The sequence below is a fragment of the Equus asinus genome, chromosome 6 (genome assembly GCF_041296235.1).
Source record: "Equus asinus isolate D_3611 breed Donkey chromosome 6, EquAss-T2T_v2, whole genome shotgun sequence".
Classification (NCBI taxonomy): Eukaryota; Metazoa; Chordata; class Mammalia; order Perissodactyla; family Equidae; genus Equus; species Equus asinus.
In genome coordinates this window covers 39,364,538-39,383,247 of record NC_091795.1, presented here as the reverse complement: position 1 = coordinate 39,383,247, position 18,710 = coordinate 39,364,538, and the positions used below count along the sequence as shown (strand labels likewise).

Genomic DNA, 18,710 nt, shown 5'->3' with positions numbered 1-18,710 from the left:
GTTGATCTGAGTGGGTTGGAGCGGCCAGAGGCAGACTGGTTCTCCTGCCTAGAACAACTAGAAAAGCTGGATAATACACAGAAACCATTTGCCTGAAGGCAGTGAGGAGGTGCTGAGACAATGAAAAGGAGACGTGGGTAAGTCTCTGGAGAGGGAAGAATCAAGAGAGGTGGGGGAATTATTGCAACCGCTTGTACCCTGAGGGTGTATGTTGATTCTGGGTTGGAGGGAGTGAGGGTGGGGGCGGACAGTCTACGATTTGCACCTGCTGAGGCACTTGCAAGGGAACAGGAAACCAGCAGACCTTTTGTTGGAGACTTGGCAGGGGTGGGGTGAGTGCTCAAGCCCATATTTCACTCAGCACATTTGCCAAATACTGGGGCCGCGTGGAGCAGGGGGCAAAAACAAGGACAAAGACTCTGAAAGTAGAGCATTTTAGCAGACTTGGGATAGAGTGATTAGGGTTGGGATTGTCGAAGGGGAGAGATGCACATAATATACCAGGTTTTCAGCGGAAAATCTGGGAGCAAACCAGGAGTAGGTTGAGCCTTAGCAGCACTGCAGCCCAGTCTTGACTCAGCACAGCTCCTGAATGGCGTAGGATGATCCGCCACCGCTCTATCTGCTTAGTGGAGGGCAGGATGAGCCCTCTCGAGAGGAAGCCAACCACAAGTGGAGCCCCAGCAATTTATTTAGACACGATGAGCGTCTTTCATTAAAATATTATCGGGGGCACCAAAAGACAGGACCACGTGTCTGAAAACCAAAGGAAAAAAGAGACAACAGAAACAAAGCCACAGGTGATCCAGGTACTGGGATTAGCAGATAAAAACCTTAAAATAACTGGGATTGGTATGTTCAACAAAATAGGTGAAGAATTTCTCCAGAGAATTAGAATCTGTTTAAAAAAAGAAACAAATGGGGGCTGGCCCGGTGGTGCAGCAGTTAGGTTCACACATTCCGCTTTGGTGGCCCGGGGTTCGCTGGTTCGGATCCAAGGTGCGGACATGGCACTGCTTGGCAAGCCATGCTGTGGTAGGCGTCCCACATATAAAGTAGAGGAAGGTGGGCATGGATGTTAGCTCAGGGCCAGCCTTCCTCAGCAAAAAGAGGAGGATTGGCAGCAGATGTTAGCTCAGGGCTAACCTTCCTCAAAAAGAAATAAAAAAAAAATAAAAAAGAGACAAGTGGAAATTGTAGAACTAGTAACCAACCACTATCTGCAAATTGTATGCCAGACATATGCAATGCGCTTTACACGTGCAACATTATTTACTCATCTTGAAAAACACATGAGGTATATTTTATTGTCTCTCTTTTACATGGGACAGAGACAAGAGTTGCTAATGTGTGTCTGTCATGCACCTTCTCCCCCACTCCACTTCTACTCGTGAAAGGAGAAGCCTTGTGGATTCTAATCCTGAATATTTTAAATAGGCAGAGAGAGACAGGACCTGGGAGGGAGGGGACTATGTCAGAGAAGCTGAGTCAATCTGCAGAATATATATATGGCTGAGAAAGGGAGGAAGAAGATAGAAGAACAGGGACTGCAGACGTAGACAGAGTTTTTGTGTGTGTGTGTGTGTGTGTGTGTGTGTGTGTGTGTGTATGTGTGTGTGTGAGAAAGTCTCTTGGAACAGCTCCAGATTAGATATAACTGAGGAATGGAGGAAGAAAACTTGAGAAATGTCATTGCGGGTAATGAACTCTTTCTTCTCTGATGTTCTTTGGAAGCACAAATAGTTTTAAAATTACTTTTTGGCCCTCTAGATAGTGTTGGTTTTTTTTTTTTTTTTTTTGCTGAGGAAGATTAGCCCTGAGCTAATATCTGTGCCAATCTTCCTCCACTTCATATGTGGGTCACCACCACAGCATGGCTGATGAGTGGTGTAAGTCCACACCTGGGATCTGAACCTGCAAACCTGGGCTGCCAAACTAGAGGGTGCCAAATTCAACCACTACGCCACAGGGCCAGCCCCTAGATAGTGCTTCTTTATATACCATTTAAGCAGGGGCCAAACCACATGGGGCCATGAGATTTGTTAGGGTTACAAATAGATGAATACATTGATGATTAGAAAGGTTAAATATGTTGCTCAAGTTCATACAGTTAAGAAATAATGAAGCTGTCAGGACCCTAGGGCCATGTGATTCCAAAGCCCATGCTTTCAATGGACAATACAAATTATATTTTACCACCACAGATTAGAAAACTGCCTTGCCTTGCCTCCCAAAATACAGAGGTTACCAAGGGAGAATTTCTACTCTGAACCCAAGTTTGACTAAAGCTGAGGAACTGGTTGGTAAAATGGAGAAGTAGAAGAAATGCCAGGAAAAGGCAACCATGTTATCCTGGGAGTCTGGGTAGTCAAATTTATATCATAGACTTTAACCCAAATCATAGGATCATATATTTAAAAAACTAATTGAAAGATGCTTTTCTCTAAAATGAAATAGAGCACAGAAAGGTGTAGTGATAAATATAGGAATCCAGTAAGGCCTCATTGCAGACATGCCACTTGAGCCAGTCTTTCAGGATTGGGTAGGATTTGAATACATGGAGACAGGAGAAGGGACAACATGAACAAAGGCTCAAAGGTGGGGTAATTTAAAGTTTGTATATTAATTTGGTTGGAGTGTATGGTACATGAAAGGGAATAATGGGAGACAAGGCTGGAGTCCGAATACTTGGCTAAGGAATGTGGACTTTAAAGTATAGCCAACAGTAAGCCACAAAGTATCTTAAAGCTGAAGAGGGGCAGGATCAGGGCCATTCCAAAGAGATTAATCTGGTGGCAATATGTAACATGAATTGGGAAGGGGAAACACAAAAGGCATTGAAACAAGTTAAGAAATTATTGCAATATTAAAGGAAAGAAGTAAAAAGGGTCTGAGCTAGGATAGTGATAATAAGAATGGAGAGGAAAACATCCGTGCAACAGACGCTGTGGGCCTAGAACAGGCAAAGCTTAAGTCACCGGGTAGTGGCACCACGGAAAAACATGTGCTAGTCAGGGGAACACTTGAAGACGGTTAATCTGGTCTAATGGGCAGGACAAATCAGAGGAGCAAGAGATTGGAGGTAAGGAAGCTAGGTAGGAGTTTATTGAAGAAGTCTTGGTGAGAACAGGCAGTGGGAATGGGAAGGACAGCACTGTTACAACTCATGTTTTGAGAAGAAAATTGGTCTGACTTAGTGAGGAAGTGGGTGTAAAGGGTAAGAAGACTGGAAGGGACTGAGGTTTCAAGCCTGGGTGAATAGGCAAGGGTGGTGCTGCTATTAACAGAAAGACAGAAGTTAGAATAAGTTAGCTGGAGGGGAAACACCATGATGAGAAAGCGAGGGCAAGACAGGTACATGGGAGCTGACAACATCAAATTTTAAAAGAACATATGAAAAAAGTCTAAGAGGGGGCTGGCCCCATGGCTGAGTTGTTAAGTTCGCGTGCTCCACTTTGGTGGCCTGAGGTTTGCTGGTTTGTATCCAGAGCACAGACCTACACGCTGCTCATCAAGCCATGCTGTGGCGGCATCCCACATAGAAGCACCAAAATGACCTACAGCTAGGATATACAACTATGTACTGGGGCTTTGGAGAGGAAAAAAAAAAAAGAGGATGATTTGCAACAGATGCTAGCTCAGGGCCAATCTTCTGCACCAAAGAAAAGAAAAGAAAAGAAAGAATAGGAAAAAAAAAGAAAAATGTATAAGAAAGAATACAAACCAAGGATGGAGTTAAAGAAGTGCTGAAAACTTGTAAAAATAGGGAATAGGGTCAGGAAGGTTGAAACTCTAAATAATCTTGCCACATAGCAGGTACTCCAAAAATATGTGTTTGTTGAATGAATGCGCTGAAGTTTGTGAAAAATTCTTCCCTCTATGACACACTGCCCTTCAGGCTTTTTTGCTGCTTGGAGAAGACGGCATGTGAAAAGCAAGAAGAAAGAGCCATTAAAACACAATTTTGCTTCTCTTTTTTCCCCAAAAGAAGAGTGGCCTTTAATGTGGACGAGGGGGAACAAACACAGACTACAGAGCACAGTAGCACAAGATGGGGGAGGAGCTGTTACAAGTACCCAGTCACTGCAAGTGAAGTCAAGCCCAGTGAAGGACAGGAGCAGGGGTGTCAAGTGAAGGGGGAATTAGTCTCAGTGTTGGAATCTGGACTTATCTGCCTACATCTGGCGTAGGGAATTTAGCAAAGAAGTTAAAAGCACGGGCTTTGTAGTCAACAGAAGTAGGTCTAAATTCTGACTTGGCCACTTCAGTAGCAGTGTGACCTTTGGTAAGTCACTTGATCTCTTTAGATGTCAGTCTTTGTTAAAATAGAGACAACAACCCCTATCTCACAGAGCTATTGAGGATTAAATGAGGTAAAGTATGCAAAACACTTGGCTAAGTGATTAGCACTTAGTAAGTGCTCCAAAAAATGGGTATATTAGTGATGGGTCATCCATATACTTGGGAGTCTCCATGAGAGAGGAGGGACAAAGAAGAGGCCTCCTTGCCCCTCTGTTGCTGGCACAAAGTGCTTAATAAATATTTGTTGAATAAATAAATAAATATAGATTCTAAAACCCCGAGTTCAGAGGCAGGGAGACTCACGTCTTATGTCTAAGCCAGGATGGAAGAAAATACTCTTTCTCATCCTTATTTTTAATGGCTACATAATATTTCATTGTTTGGCTGAATTACAGTTCCTGTAACCTTTCCCCCACTTTGATTTGACTATTCCTCTAGTTAGGACATTTAGGTTGTTTCCATTTTTTTTTTAACCATTGCAAATAACACTGAGAAGAACATGCTGGTACATGTATCTTTGCTCCCTTTTCTGATTGTTTTCTTGGGCTACACTCCCAGCAATGGAATTAGAGGGTTGAAGGGTATCACTTTCTAGAACATTTACACTCCCTCTAGCAGTGTATTAAAATGGCAATATCTGTTTAAAATATCACACACTGTAAGAATGTTTTGAAACCACTTGAGAGAAATTCCTCCCGAGTGATGTAGCTTCTCTGACATTCAGAGGAATTGGGTGGAGTGAATAGTAAACTGAGCTGTTGGGCTCTAACAGACGCAACGGATCTGTTGTCTCTTCTCTGCAAAGACAGGAGATGGGTGTTCTTCAGATAGGAAACAGGAACTCAGTGGGTGGACCTAAAAGGGAGTGTGGGCCTTGAAACAGGAAAAAAGAAGACTGCTTCTGATAGTGAAAGAGACACACTGCTGTGCTGTCTGATCACCCATATCCCACTAGGTCAGACTGTTATTCATTACCCACTTAGCAGTTTTACTCACGCTTGGATTATATTTGCAGTTGTTTTATTTTGCTTTCTAAGTGTATTACTCTATCACGTATGTGCTCTTTTAGTTTTTCTGTTTCAGGAAATGGTGTCCACTTACTTGTTCAAATCGGAAACCAGGCAGTTATTTGATACTTTCCTCTTCTTTGCTTCCGACGTCCAACCCTTCATCAAGCTCTGACTCTCTCTCTCAAGTATTTCTTTAATGGGTTTACCTTTCTCATCTTGACTTCCAACATTCTAGTCCAAGCCACCATCATCTCTTGCCTAGACTACTGCAGTGCCCTCCTACCTCATTTCCTTGTTTCCATTCTTGCTTCTGCCAGTCCATTTCCAAATTTTGGTGCAAGTAATCTTTTAAAAACTTAAACAGATGATGCCATTTCTCATGATTTCTTTCTGTACTTAAAATAAAGTCTAAAGTCTTCACTGTGGCCTACAAAGTTTTGCATGATTTGACCCCTGCTCACTTCTCCAACCCCACCTTCTGGCTCTCTCGCCCTTGTTCTCTCTGTTTCAGTCACAGTGCCTTTCTGTTCTGGATTTTTCTCTCAGCTCTTTCCAGCCTTAGGGTCTTTGCACTTCCCCCAAACCTGGACTGCTCTTCCTGCCACTCTTCACCTGGCTGATTCCCATTCATCTGGCAGGTCTCAGTTTAAATGTCACTTTCACAGACAGGCTCTCTTATAGCAGCCTCTTCTTTTCCTTCATAAATTTCTTACAATTAAGAATATATACACATGGGGGTTGGCCCTGTGGCCCAGTGGTTAAGTTTGCATGCTCTGCTTTGGCAGCCTGGGGTTTGCTGGTTTGGATCCTGGGTGCGGACTTACACACTGCTCATCAGACCATGCTGTGGTGGCAACCCACATAGAAGAACTAGAATGCTTACAACTAGGATATACAACTATCTATTTGGGCTTTGGGGAGGAAAAAAAAAAAAAGAGGAAGACTGGCAACAGATGTTAGCTCAGGGCCAATCTTAAAAAGAAAAAAAGAATATATATATTTAATTCCATCTCTTCCATTAGAGAGTAAGTTTCTTGAGGCCATAGATAGTGTCTTTTATATTACCACTAAATATCTCGTAGCACAATGTCTGGCACAGACTAGGTGCCTTTCATTTAAATGAACCATGATGTATAACATAGTGTTAGGAAGAAAAGAGGTTTAAAACATAGTTACTTATGGGAAATTCCCAGTTACCATTTAAATGTATAAAATCAGGGATTTTCAAATTTAGTGTTGTATAACTGAATTCAGGAATTATCCTTTATAACATGAAACCAACAAAGGCAAGTCATATTTAGTCCACATTCAGAGTATTTCCAGTTTTTTCCTGTCCTCTTGAGGATTGGGACAGGTTGGGGAACAGGACAGGATTAAGTTAGCTGCTTTTCTGTGCTTGGTACTTTAACACTCTTCCTCTCTCTCACCTGGGGACATGCATACTCACCAGTAGGCTGTGACACAAAGCATGGAAATGCTGCTGATTTGTCTCCAGCTCATCCCAGTCCAGCTGCCAACAGCTTGTGGGTCTGAGGATGAATGGGAGTCCATATGTCAAGGACTCGCAGACCCCACTGGATTTTAGAGCCCTGGGAAGAGACAATGCCAGTGAAAGTCTCCTTAGTGATATCTAGAACCTCAATCCAGATCCACTTAAATTCAGCTTAAGTCTAAGACCCTATGGTGAAATCTTTTATATTAGGGCCTGTGAATTAGTCATCCTAGTATGGCCAGTACCTAGCAAGGTATCTGGTGCACAGCACATTCTCAAAGCCTGTTAACCAATGAATGAAGCAGCCATCATGAAGAGTCAAGACTCTGATGGATATTTCTTCCCCCAAGCTCATTCCATTCCAAGTGACTTCCCTGGGGACACTCCCATAGTACCCCTGCCACAGTGACCATATAACACAATAGCATGTGAACCATCTGCATCCCAGTCCTGGCTCTTTTGTGGTGAGGCACCAACAGAGGATGCATTTAAGGTTCCCAGTAGCACCCATGGTCACAAACCCATGGACAAGCTTACTCAGACACCTGCGCATGGGCACTGTGGTAGGAACTAGGAAGCAGTAAAAGTGGCCTTTGCCATCATTGCTGATTCTACCTTAGACTTGGCTCTCCGAGAAGCAGGAATTCTGGTACTTAGAGAAATGGGAGGGCAGGGGTAGATCCCATGTACGACCTGCTCCTTGAAGGTCAGATCTCTGTCCTAATGCCTAAACACAATAGGTATTCAGTAAATATTTACTGAATGGATAAACACCTTTCTGTTGATCTTGTTTTTCTCTGCATGCAGAGACTTTCTCTATTTCCAGTCCTCATCCAGACCTCAGAATGTACTACTGAGGTACATCTTCCACCATTTGCTCATTCATCTCCACATGTGGAGCAGCCTGACCTTGCTCTTTTACGCCCATACTTGTAGTTGCTGCTTTGAAACTGACTCCCGCCTGCCTGACACTTGGGGATGCCCTCTATCTCTGGACTTTCTAGCCATGGAACCAGTAAGAATAAGCATTGGCCTGGATTGCAGAGGTCCCCTTGGACCATACTTGATCACCCGGAGTTTGTAAGGAGAGGCTGATGACTGTGAAGCCATCTGGTAGAGTGTGCTGAAGTCTCCTTTGGGGTCATCCATTCTCAAGGAGCCATCAGCTGTGCCAGGGAGCAGGGACGGGCTGAGAAGTCGCTCTTGGAGATCACATTTCAGGCACACTACAATAAAAATGGGGTCGGGGGAGGGGTTGTTTGTCACCAGTTATCTCAGGCTATGAGATTAAGAGACAACATCTGCCACCCATTCCACCTCCACCAGGGAGGTAAGGGTTGGGAGGAGGCACAGGAGTGGAAAGAGGAACGTATGATTGGTTTGGGAAGGCAGAAGGAAGGTCTGGAACCTACAGAATTACTCTATACAATAGGTAACATTTTCTGGGTCTGACAGTATTTTTACTTGTTTTGCTTCTGGGCTGGCTGAGCAGTTGCCTCACGGTGAGAGATCTGGCTTGTGACCTAGTCTAAGAGGAACATGTGTCCTCTGTGGAGGAGGCAGCTAACACTACAATAGGCAGAGGCCCTTTAGCAATCACAGAAGGAAATCTTGCCTCTGCTGCTTCCCTGTGGCTAAGCTTTGGCAAGACTACAGGGCAGAAGGAGGAGAAGGAAAGCAGAAGTCAGGCTGTCAGCTGACAGCTACTGTTTTTCTGCGGGCTCTTCTAGGGACATTCGGGAGAGGGGGAGGAATAGGTTCCTGAAATAGTTTATTTTTTAATTCCCCTAAAAAACCAAAGTATAGAACCTTCCGGACCTTGGAGCATCACTGTGGCACCAGACAACAGTTCTGAGGGGGCTTTGACTAGGCATGAGTTATTCCTCATCGTTTCTCGGCCTTTTCGCTAAGATCAAGTGTAGTTAGTCCTCAAGGTACTGTACTCTTCTGTATTAAGCTTCTGCTCCAGCAAGTATATTTACATGCCACAGTGTACAATGTTCTGGTGCACTAGGCTTGAACCCTTGATATTACAAAGTTTTTCAATAAAATGTATGCAGTGTTTGAACACTGTTAACAGACATGAATATATGAATGTTGAGTACTTGTGAGAAGGCTAGTAGCTGATGTTAGTGATTTGTGAAATGACTGTAGTAATTGTAACATGATGTAAAAACAAAAGTAGAAATAAAGTATAGGAAAAAAAGGATGGCAGAATAGATGTCAGATCCAGCTGGCACCCCTGGGCCCAGCAATCAGACCTAGACCTTAATTCTGAGTGAGATGGCTCCTGGCCTGGTGTGTCCCAGTGCCCAGGAAGTCAGTAGGAGGGACTTTGCCTAGGACTCTAGCTTCCCCTCATTTCCTCTGTGCCTGACGTCTCCATTGTGGGGTCCCTGGGCTTTAGGACTGGACACCTGTGTTCATCTGGCTGAGGCTCTTAACTCTGGTTGCAATAAGAATCACCTAGGGAACTTCTAAAAGATACTGCTATCTGGGCCCTACCTCAAACCAATGAAATTGGGATCTCGGGGGATAAAGCCCAGATACTGGTATTTAAAAAAATTCCTTGTGTGATTCTTATTGCAGCCAGGGCTGAGAACTATGGGGACAGTAGTCTGAGCAGAGTGTTCCAAAGCTGGGAAAGCTGTTTTAGCAGGGCTCGAGTCTAGGACAAGGTATCCTTCTCAGCACCCAGAACCCAGGTGCAGAGGTGGCAGATGCCAACACAAGAAATGAGAACAGACACCTATCTGAAGCTGACTTTGCCCTCTGTGCATCAGGAGGCCGCTGAGGGAAGCACCTAAGGAGGAGGTGAAGGACCCTAGGTGGCTACAGAAGCAGGTGGTGTAGACTGAAGAACCTTACAAGGAGGAGTCAAAGTGAACATCTGAGGAGCAGTCCTCAGAAGATTCTACAGTAGGAGAGCTCAGAGCTTTTGTTTTGTTTTGTTTCATTTTTGTAGTGAGGCACATTTCCAGAAATCCACGTGTGGCAATGCATCAGTTTTTTAAACAATGGATAACTACAGTATGGTCTTTATCGTGGTCGTATAAAGTCTCAGGTGGGTCACACCCAGCTCAGAGGAGGCCTGCTTTCCCCAGACCTCATTCCCACTGTGTCTGTGCATCTGGATTCCAGCAAAGTCCTACCCAGCAGAAGAGCTGGCGAGTCTAGAGCTAAGTTCCTCCATGCAGCCTGAAGACCTGTGGACTTTTGAGAAATGGTTGCAGATGGAGGTGAACGTTATGGCTCTGACCCTGGCAGTGAAAGCCATGGAAAGAGGGAGAGCAAAGCAGAGAAATTCTCAACAGTACCATGGGCAAATGCTGCGCAACAGTGGAAGATAGGCTGGTTGCAGGAGGCTGGTTGCTGAAAGGCTGGCCTTTGAGGGCCCCAGTCCTCCTAATAAGAGAAGCGAATCTCTAGCCCCTGTGTTCAGAGTTACTCAGCATGAGGCAGGTTGCGTAGGAGGTAAGGGCCAAGGCTCTGAAGGAGATAGACCTGGGTTTGATGAATGTCCTCTGAGCTGAGAGTAGTCAAATGTACAAAATAGAGATTTCTAATCCCAAAGATTAAGAGCAGGCTCCGGAGTTGCCTAGCTTCAAATTCTGGTTCTGCTATTAACTTTCTGTGCAGCCTTGGGAAAATGTTTAATTTCTCTGTCTCAGTTTTCTCATCTGTAAAACAGGGATAATATTGTATTTAACTGATTCTAAGATGCATTTTTTTTCCCCACATGCTAACATCTCTAGATGTGTCTTAGAATCCTCATTGGCCAAGCAGACACTCTTAAACTTTATTTTCTATTCTAACCTAAAACAGCTCTCTCAGTAAGGATAAAATAATATTTCTAAGTGATAAGAAAGCATTGTCTCATGTTTAATTGGCAGCGTTTTTCCTTCTTAAAGTGGTACATAGGGGCCGGCCCGGTGGTGCAGCGGTTAAGTTTGCACATTCCGCTTCTCAGTGGCCTGGGGTTCGCCAGTTTGGATCCCGGGTGTGGATATGGCACCACTTGGCAAAAGCCATGCTGTGGTAGGCGTCCCACATATAAAGTAGAGGAAGATGGGTATGGATGTTAGCTCAGGGCCAGTCTTCCTCAGCAAAAAGAGGAGGATTGGCAGCAGTTAGCTCAGGGCTAATCTTCCTCAAAAACAAAAACAAAAACAAAACTAAGTGGTACATAAAATAATGGTGTATCCTATAATTTTTTTTTTTTTTTTTTAAAGATTTTTATTTTTTCCTTTTTCTCCCCAAAGCCCCCCGGTACATAGTTGTGTATTCTTCGTTGTGGGTTCCTCTAGTTGTGGCATGTGGGACGCTGCCTCAGCGTGGTCTGACGAGCAGTGCCATGTCCGCGCCCAGGACGAAACACTGGGCCGCCTGCAGCAGAGCGCGCGAACTTAACCACTCGGCCACGGGGCCAGCCCCTGGTGTATCCTATAATCGATGGCATCTTAGATCCAATGACATATGGTAACATTACCTGCCTTATGACTTTTGAGTGAAAACGAAATGGGATAATGCAAGGAAGGGAGTTAATATAGTGCTTGGGGGAAAATGGATAAGAAATGAATTCTAGAGGATGGGATAGGGAGGAACTGGTACTATCAGCCTTGGACAAAAGGGGCGGAAAGGAGGTCCTGGGAAGAAGATTTTACATACAAAGGAAAGACAGATTAAAATCAAGGTAAGTTGTCAAAGACATCTCAGGCCCTAGGTTGAAATAGAGGTTGGGTGGGGGGAATAGAGACCCTAAGTTTATCCCCAGAAATAAAGGACTAAGGTGTGTCTTCCCCTTTGGGGGTGGGAGTCTATACTCCTTTTTCTCATTGAACTCCCACTCTGAAAGGAGAAGACACACCCTTGTCCTTTCCCTTTGGAGCTGGGCCCTAAGGAGTCAGCTTTTCCAAGCTTAGTGTGGCTCACTACACTGATGGGCCCATTTGCAAGCCCTGACACCCTGGGTCCTGAGGCAACCTTCAAAGAGGATGGAGACTAGAAATGGCCTTATCTCTACTATCTAGTGGGACCTGGAATGAAGGACAGTAGTTCCCCCTTATCTGTGGTTTTGCTGTCTGTTTCAGTTACCTGTGATCAACTTTGGTCTGAAAATATCAAATGGAAAATTCCAGAAATAAACAATTCATAAGTTTTAAGCTGCCCGCTGGTCTGAGTAGTATGATGAAATCTTGCGCCATCCTGCTCCGTCCCACCTGGGACATGAATCATCCCTTTGTCCAGTGTATCCACACTGTATATGATACCCGCCCTTTAGTCCCTTAGTAGTTGTCTCAGTTATCAGATCGACTATTGTGGTTTCACTGTGCTTGTGTTCAAATAACCCTTATCTTACTTAATAATGGCCCCAAAGCACAAGAGTAGTGATACTGGCAATTTGGGAATGCCAAAGAGAATTTACTGTTGTTAATCTCTTACTATGCCTAATTTATAAATTAAGGTTTATTACAGGTATGTATGTATAGGAAAAAACATAGTATATATAGGGTTTGGTACTGTCCGTAGTTTCAGACATCCACTGGGGGTCTTGGAACGTATTCCCTGTGGATAAGGGGGGACTACTGTATCAGTGCCAGCCAGAACAATATCTAGGACCTGTTGGCATGCCTGGAACACTGGATTGATCTCTCCATAATTGCCAGAATATGCTTTGTGAACTTGGTCTTAGGCTACTAGCTGTCCTCCCTGGGACCTTCTTCTGGAGTTGCTTTAGTTCCCCTCAGTTTGGTGTCTCCCTATCCAGAAGACCTCTATTTAATCTTCATTTAGTCTTGGTTCTTTTCCTCTACTCACAGGCCCTGTTGATACTGTTGAGGTACCAGCATGCCTCAAATTATAATGTCAATAATATCTACCACATTAAAAATGAAAAGCTTGAGAAAAATATATGATTCATTGTGCTCTTATGTAGTATAGCTGTGGCCCTATTATTGAGATGCCTATGTCTTCGCCCCTAAACTAACTGTCCCTTGCTGTCTGGGATTAATTATGTTCAGTCTTCTAACTGTGGTCACTTTTTTAGAAATTCTTGTCTTACTCCTCGTGCTTACACTGGACAGCCTCATCAATCCTCCTCTAAACCCTAAACCCCAACTACTCTGTATTCTGATGCCTCACCAATCTAGAGTCCTAACCCTAGGTTAGGCTAATCGTAGCCCAGATAATATGTCTTTCAGGGGGTGTATACTTGGATTATCTCTGGCTCTGGAAGTGCTGCTGTAAGACCGTGAAGGAAGAAGAAGGTGCATATGTTCTTGGTCTGTTCCGCTATTATGTAGCCAGGCTTTGAAGAAAATCTCCATGCTGACAATATCATTGTCTATAGTCTGAAGGTCAATGTCAGTTCCCAGGATAGAACTCTCTGCAGAAGAAAGGGAAATAGTGGTTAAAGTGTTTAATTCTTTAATTGTAAATTTTGAAAAATATAAAATTTTAAATGCATACATTTTTTGACCCATTAATTCTACCTCTAGATATCTAGCCTAGAGACATTCTTGGATAGTACACAGAGAGACATATGTGAAGATGTTTAGTACAGCATTGTTGTAATAAATAATCAAAATACCAAACAGGAAGCAATTCAAATGCTCATCAATGGGGAATGTTTAAATAAATTATGGAATATTCAAAGGATGGAGTATTATGCAGTGGTTAACAAACAAAGTAAAGGTAAATGTACTGACATGGAAAGCTAGGAGACGGTAAATGAATACAGAAACATCTGTCGAACAGATGTACAGTATGAGCCCATTTATATGAAAATAAAACTACTGGCCTAAGTACATACATATATATGTAAATGCATTTCACAAAGGTCTGGAAGGCTACTGTCAAACCGTTAACAGTGGACAGCAGTGGAAATGGGGTGGATTTCAGAGACGCGTTCCCTTTTTATTATTCACACTTCTATACTGTTTGAATTTTATTGTAATCATGTATTTCTTGTATTTAAAAAACATTCTAGAATACAAAAACAGCAAAAAAATAATACAGCAATGCAAGTTAAATACTTAGTTAACAAGGAAGACTTCAGCTTTATGTCATTGTTTCACAGTGACAATGTATTCAATCATTACTTCTGTTATAAAAAATTAGTTTTAAAAAGACTAAAAGAAAAAAAAAGATGAACCCCTGGGCTCTACCTTCTGACATATATTATACAAGTTTGTCATTGGCATGCTGCTGTATCTCACAACTGTGATTAGCAGCCAAGAAGGCAAGGATGGGCTGGTGGAGTGTGGTTTGATTCCAAATCTGAATGAATGGAGCTGGGTTGGTGGGGTAATGAGGCTTTGCTGGTCTACTTCCTGCTTCAGGCAACACTAGCTCAGGAATTGGGGTCTACCTCTGGAGGTAAAGAGCCAAATATAAGGGAGTGGAGGAAGCACTGAGAGAGGAAATGAAGCAAGAGCTGGAAAGAAACTGAAGAGGATACCGACTTTTTTCGCCTCACCATGAGGGATTCTCTGAAATACTTTTACAAAGGGCCTCAGAAAAGCCAGTTGCTCCAATGAATTAACTTCTGTGTATGACTCATGAACCCCAGCAAGAAGGCTGGTTTATTTCTAGAACGACATTCCTGAGGACAAGTCTGCAGAGGTGGCAGACTCTCCACAGGGAACAAAGGGCTTCAGTCCAACGTGTTGGTGCCCACACAGGGGAGGTGCAGTGAGAGTTGCAGTATTTCATGGCATATTTAGTGACTTATTGTGTGCCTGAAAAGGAGCACCAAAGCATTTCTCTTTGACCAGTATGATTAAAACTCTACCGTCTTCCATGAATAGTTATGAGGATTCACTAGTTAATTAGTTATTTCATTCATTCCATCAGCCAGTAATATTTATTGTGTACTACACAGAAGATGAAATACCATACAGGTACAAAGATATATGATGATACTCTTTGCCCTTAAGGAGTTTATAAAGCAACATTCTTCTTCTTTTATTGGGAAAAGTATTTATTGCAGTTATAAAAAGAACATTATTCTTGACCATTCCTCCTTTAACTCTCATTTGCCCCATCATGTTTTAGGGTATTATAGTGATAAATATGAAGTCATTGTCAAAGAAACATTCCGCGTAAGCAAAGGGAAACATTCTTTTTTAATAGTGTGAATCTTATTTTGTCACAGGCAAAACAAGAAGTAATTTAATTTTTATGAGCCTGGACTTCAACTTAAATAACAAGTATGGAAATGACTGAACAACTTCTCTCCAGGGAGGCAAAATAGTTATTAAAGCATAAGGAGGCAGATACAGAACTAAAGAAACGGAATTGAGCAAAGGATCTCAGAAAGTAGGAAGGAAAATATTGTTTAGAGTTCAAACAAGAGAATTTTGAAGATGAGAAATAAGTGTTTCTTTTTTTCTCCCCAGGAAAAGGGTAGAAGATTAGAAACTCCTCCTGTGGGCAGTATAAGGGGACAGTAGCAAAGTTATCTCCAATCAAGAACTGCTCATAAGAAAAACAAGGGTTTCTTCAGATAGTTAAACTATAAAATCAACACAGAGTAGTGAGGTTGATGAAAAATAGTTACCTTAAGAAAAGAGAACGACTTCCTGACCACAGCAAGATTTAGCTGGAGCCTATGAATCGTACTGGCTTATCCAAAGAATGAATGTGCCCTTTAGAAAGGGAGAGGGTTGGCCAGAAATGGAGCACAGAGAAGGGGGGCAACAGGGGTACAGGCTGGCAGTGTCCTGAGTGTGGCTCAGAGGAGAGTGCCTGCTGGCTCAGTGATGTGTCCCAATGGCAAGATGTATTTGTCAAGTCTCTGTTCTTCTTGGTGATTATAGTGGTTATCGTTCTCTCTCTGAAATATCTGGCTTATACTTTGGTCTTGAGCTTGATGAGGTAAATCTATCTCTGAGGGGTGCTGACAAAATCAACTTTCTGATCCTTCAAAGCTGAAGAGCCTAGCCTGAAACATGGTGCCTCTATGAAGGAAAATGCCAGTCTTCCCTGCAAATACCCCATCAACGTTCCTGAAGTTGTTTCCACCTCTTTTTTTTTTTTTTTAAAGATTTTATTTTTTCCTTTTTCTCCCCAAAGCCCCCCGGTACATAGTTGTGTATTCTTCGTTGTGGGTTCTTCTAGTGGTGGCATGTGGGACGCTGCCTCAGCGTGGTCTGATGAGCAGTGCCATGTCCGCGCCCAGGATCCGAACCAACGAAACACTGGGCCGCCTGCAGCGAAGCGCGCGAGCTTAACCACTCGGCCACGGGGCCAGCCCCTGTTTCCAACCTCTTAACCTACAGGTTCTTCGGAGAGCCACAGAGCAGAGCTTCTTTCTTTGAGAAAGTTCCCATGTGGTCTCCATAGAGGCACTATGCTTCAGGTTTGAGTCCTCAATTTTGCAGGCTCAGGAGTCAGTAGCCTCGCAGGGACAGTCACATTATCCAAGCTAAAGACTAATATGTAAAACCAGAACACTGTAGAGGGAGAATTTCTTTTCCATTTTCTCTGTCACTGGTCCAGGCATTCATTTCCTTGTGCCTGGATCATGGCAGTGGCCACCTAGCTGTCTCATCAAACTCTGTTCCTTCCCCTCCAATACTTCTTACATATTATTACCAGTTGATTTTTCTAAAACATGGCTTCATCAGATCCTTCCTTTGCTAAAGAGCACATATTGCCTTCTTGCTGTCATCTTCTTTATTCCCCTCACTCATGCTGACTACTCATTATTCCTCAAATACTGCACTCCTCCCTTCTCCTGTGATGGCTCCTATGATTTCTTCCCATCTGTACCTGTTGAGATCCTGTATTCCCATCCCCCATCCCCTAGCTCAGTAGCTTGCATAGAGCTGAAGCTTAGCAAAGGTCTGCTAAATTAAACAACTGCTCCCCCCTCCTCAGCTCTCATTAGCTTTTCCTGTAACTCTTCTGCTTCATCTGAGTTAGTCTCTTTGCCACATGACTTCCTTCCTTCCTTAGTGCTTTTATTACTCTGCCAATCCATGGCCTGCACATCCCCCAGAATTCAACTCAGAACTAACTTTGTCCAGGAAGTTATGCTTAACTAGATCCTCCCTTATTTGGCTTTAATCAGCACCTCCTGGGTATCTGTGAGCTCCATTTGGGCAATACTAGTTACACTTGTTAATTTGTTTCTTCTGAAAGGTTTTCTTCTCTTTCTGTGAGTTTATGAAAGGTGGTGGGATGTTCTGGAAAGACCAGAGTTTGAATCATGACTTGAAAGCTGTTAGCTAGGAGGCTTTGGGCTGAATGGGGATAGTACAATCCATTTCATAGTTATAGTGAGGCATAAGAAGAAGTGAGATGATATCTATGATGACAAGTGGTAAGTTCAACAAACGGCCTTTTCTTCCTTTTCTCTCATCAACAAAATGATTTGCTCTTATAGGATAAGAATGTGCTTTCCTTTTTTTTTTTTTTTGGAGAGGAAGATTATTGCTGAGCTAACGTCTGTGCCAATCTTTCTCCATTTTGTATTGGGATGCCACCACAGCATGGCTTGATGAGCGGTGTGTAGGTCTACTCCCGGGATCTGGGCCCACGACCCCAGGCTGACAAGGAGCATGCAAACTTAACCACTACGCCACCAGGTGGCCCTTGTGTTTTCCCTTTTTTAACCTTTTTTTCCCATTACTTCCCTGGGAGAATGCTTTCTCCCCACTATCAACATATGTCAGAACACCAACACTCCATACTGTGTTCCTCACAAACATAACTAAATGTGCTAAACCCGGGTGATGGGGAGACTTCTCACTTCTCCCACGCTGAAGAGAGTAGGGCACTGGGCACTGAATGAGCCAGGTCCCATTAAGGGTACGAAATATAAAGGGTACTGGAGGGAGCGTGCGGCTCTGAGTGGGAGTTTATGACAAGGGAGGAAGGCCTGGTTCGCTGCAGCCTACACCCCAGTCAGTATTCACATTCAGTTTTTGGACTTCCCCTGCCCCCCTGTGGCCACTAGCAGTGACATCCTTTACGGAGTTCTTTTTAAGCTTTTCTGGAAGGGCCACAATAATGGGAAAAACTAAGAAAGCCAAAAGATTGAACATAAGGTAATACCTAAAGAAGTCCTTCTCAGAAGTCAATCCTAAAACATGGTTACAAAGTGGAAATATGTTTAAAACAGGAGCATTTAACACTTTAACACACTGTATTTCTCTCTTGACTTAGAACATCTAAAGTAGAGGCCCAGGAAAACGGTGCTCCTGCCCAGTCCTGCACATCTTCTCCAGTCTCACGAATGCCTTGACCTATAGGCCAGACCTGGTCTTTTCCAAATGACCCTCATATTGCCTGCCCTTAGGTGTCACAGATGGGCTTCAGGGGTTCTGGGGACCCCCCCGAAATTGTATACAATTTTGTCTGTACATGTATAGGTGTGTTCTGCTGGGTTGGAGGAGGGGGACAGGCCCTTAGGTTTTATCAGATTCTCAAAAGAGCGCTGTGACCCCGAAAAGGTCAAGAACCATTACAGAAACTATGGAATTGTAGTAGGGTCAGTTTACTATCTACTATCAGAATACAGGAGTAGCTACAGGATGTTAACAAATAGGATAAGTAATCAGAGTGGACAAACTTTTCTCAGGAACAACTATGCAGAGTCATTCAACCACTGTCTTTAAATCAACAACGACATGAGGATAATCTCCAACAGCTCACAGGGTTGGGGGCAGTCCAGCTTGTCTTTCTGAGAAGAGCTCATTTGCTTCATTTGTGGAAGTGATATTGGACTCTGGGGCAAAGGAGAAGCCCTTTGAAGGGAGGTGGCTGAGGTAGTGGTGGTTATGGCAGTGTGGGATCTACAGAGGAGTGAGTGCAGGACTGACCAAGCAGTAGCCATTTTGCTGGAGTCCCAAACTACAAGAGAGCTTAAAGCATCACTAGAACTGTAATGAGACAGAGAA

The 18,710-nt window shown here is 43.4% G+C and overlaps 1 protein-coding gene across 1 annotated transcript in view; it reads right to left on the bottom strand.

Moving 5' to 3' along the window:
- Positions 1-18,710, bottom strand: part of M1AP (meiosis 1 associated protein) — an 84,177-nt gene that overhangs the window by 11,431 nt on the left and 54,036 nt on the right. Inside the window, exons 5-7 of the mRNA XM_044772725.2 lie at positions 13,016-13,189; positions 7,868-8,030; positions 6,760-6,901 (exon numbers count right to left, since the gene is read on the bottom strand). Of these exons, the coding sequence (XP_044628660.1) occupies positions 6,760-6,901; positions 7,868-8,030; positions 13,016-13,189 (479 nt within the window). The remainder of the gene's footprint in view (positions 1-6,759; positions 6,902-7,867; positions 8,031-13,015; positions 13,190-18,710) is intronic.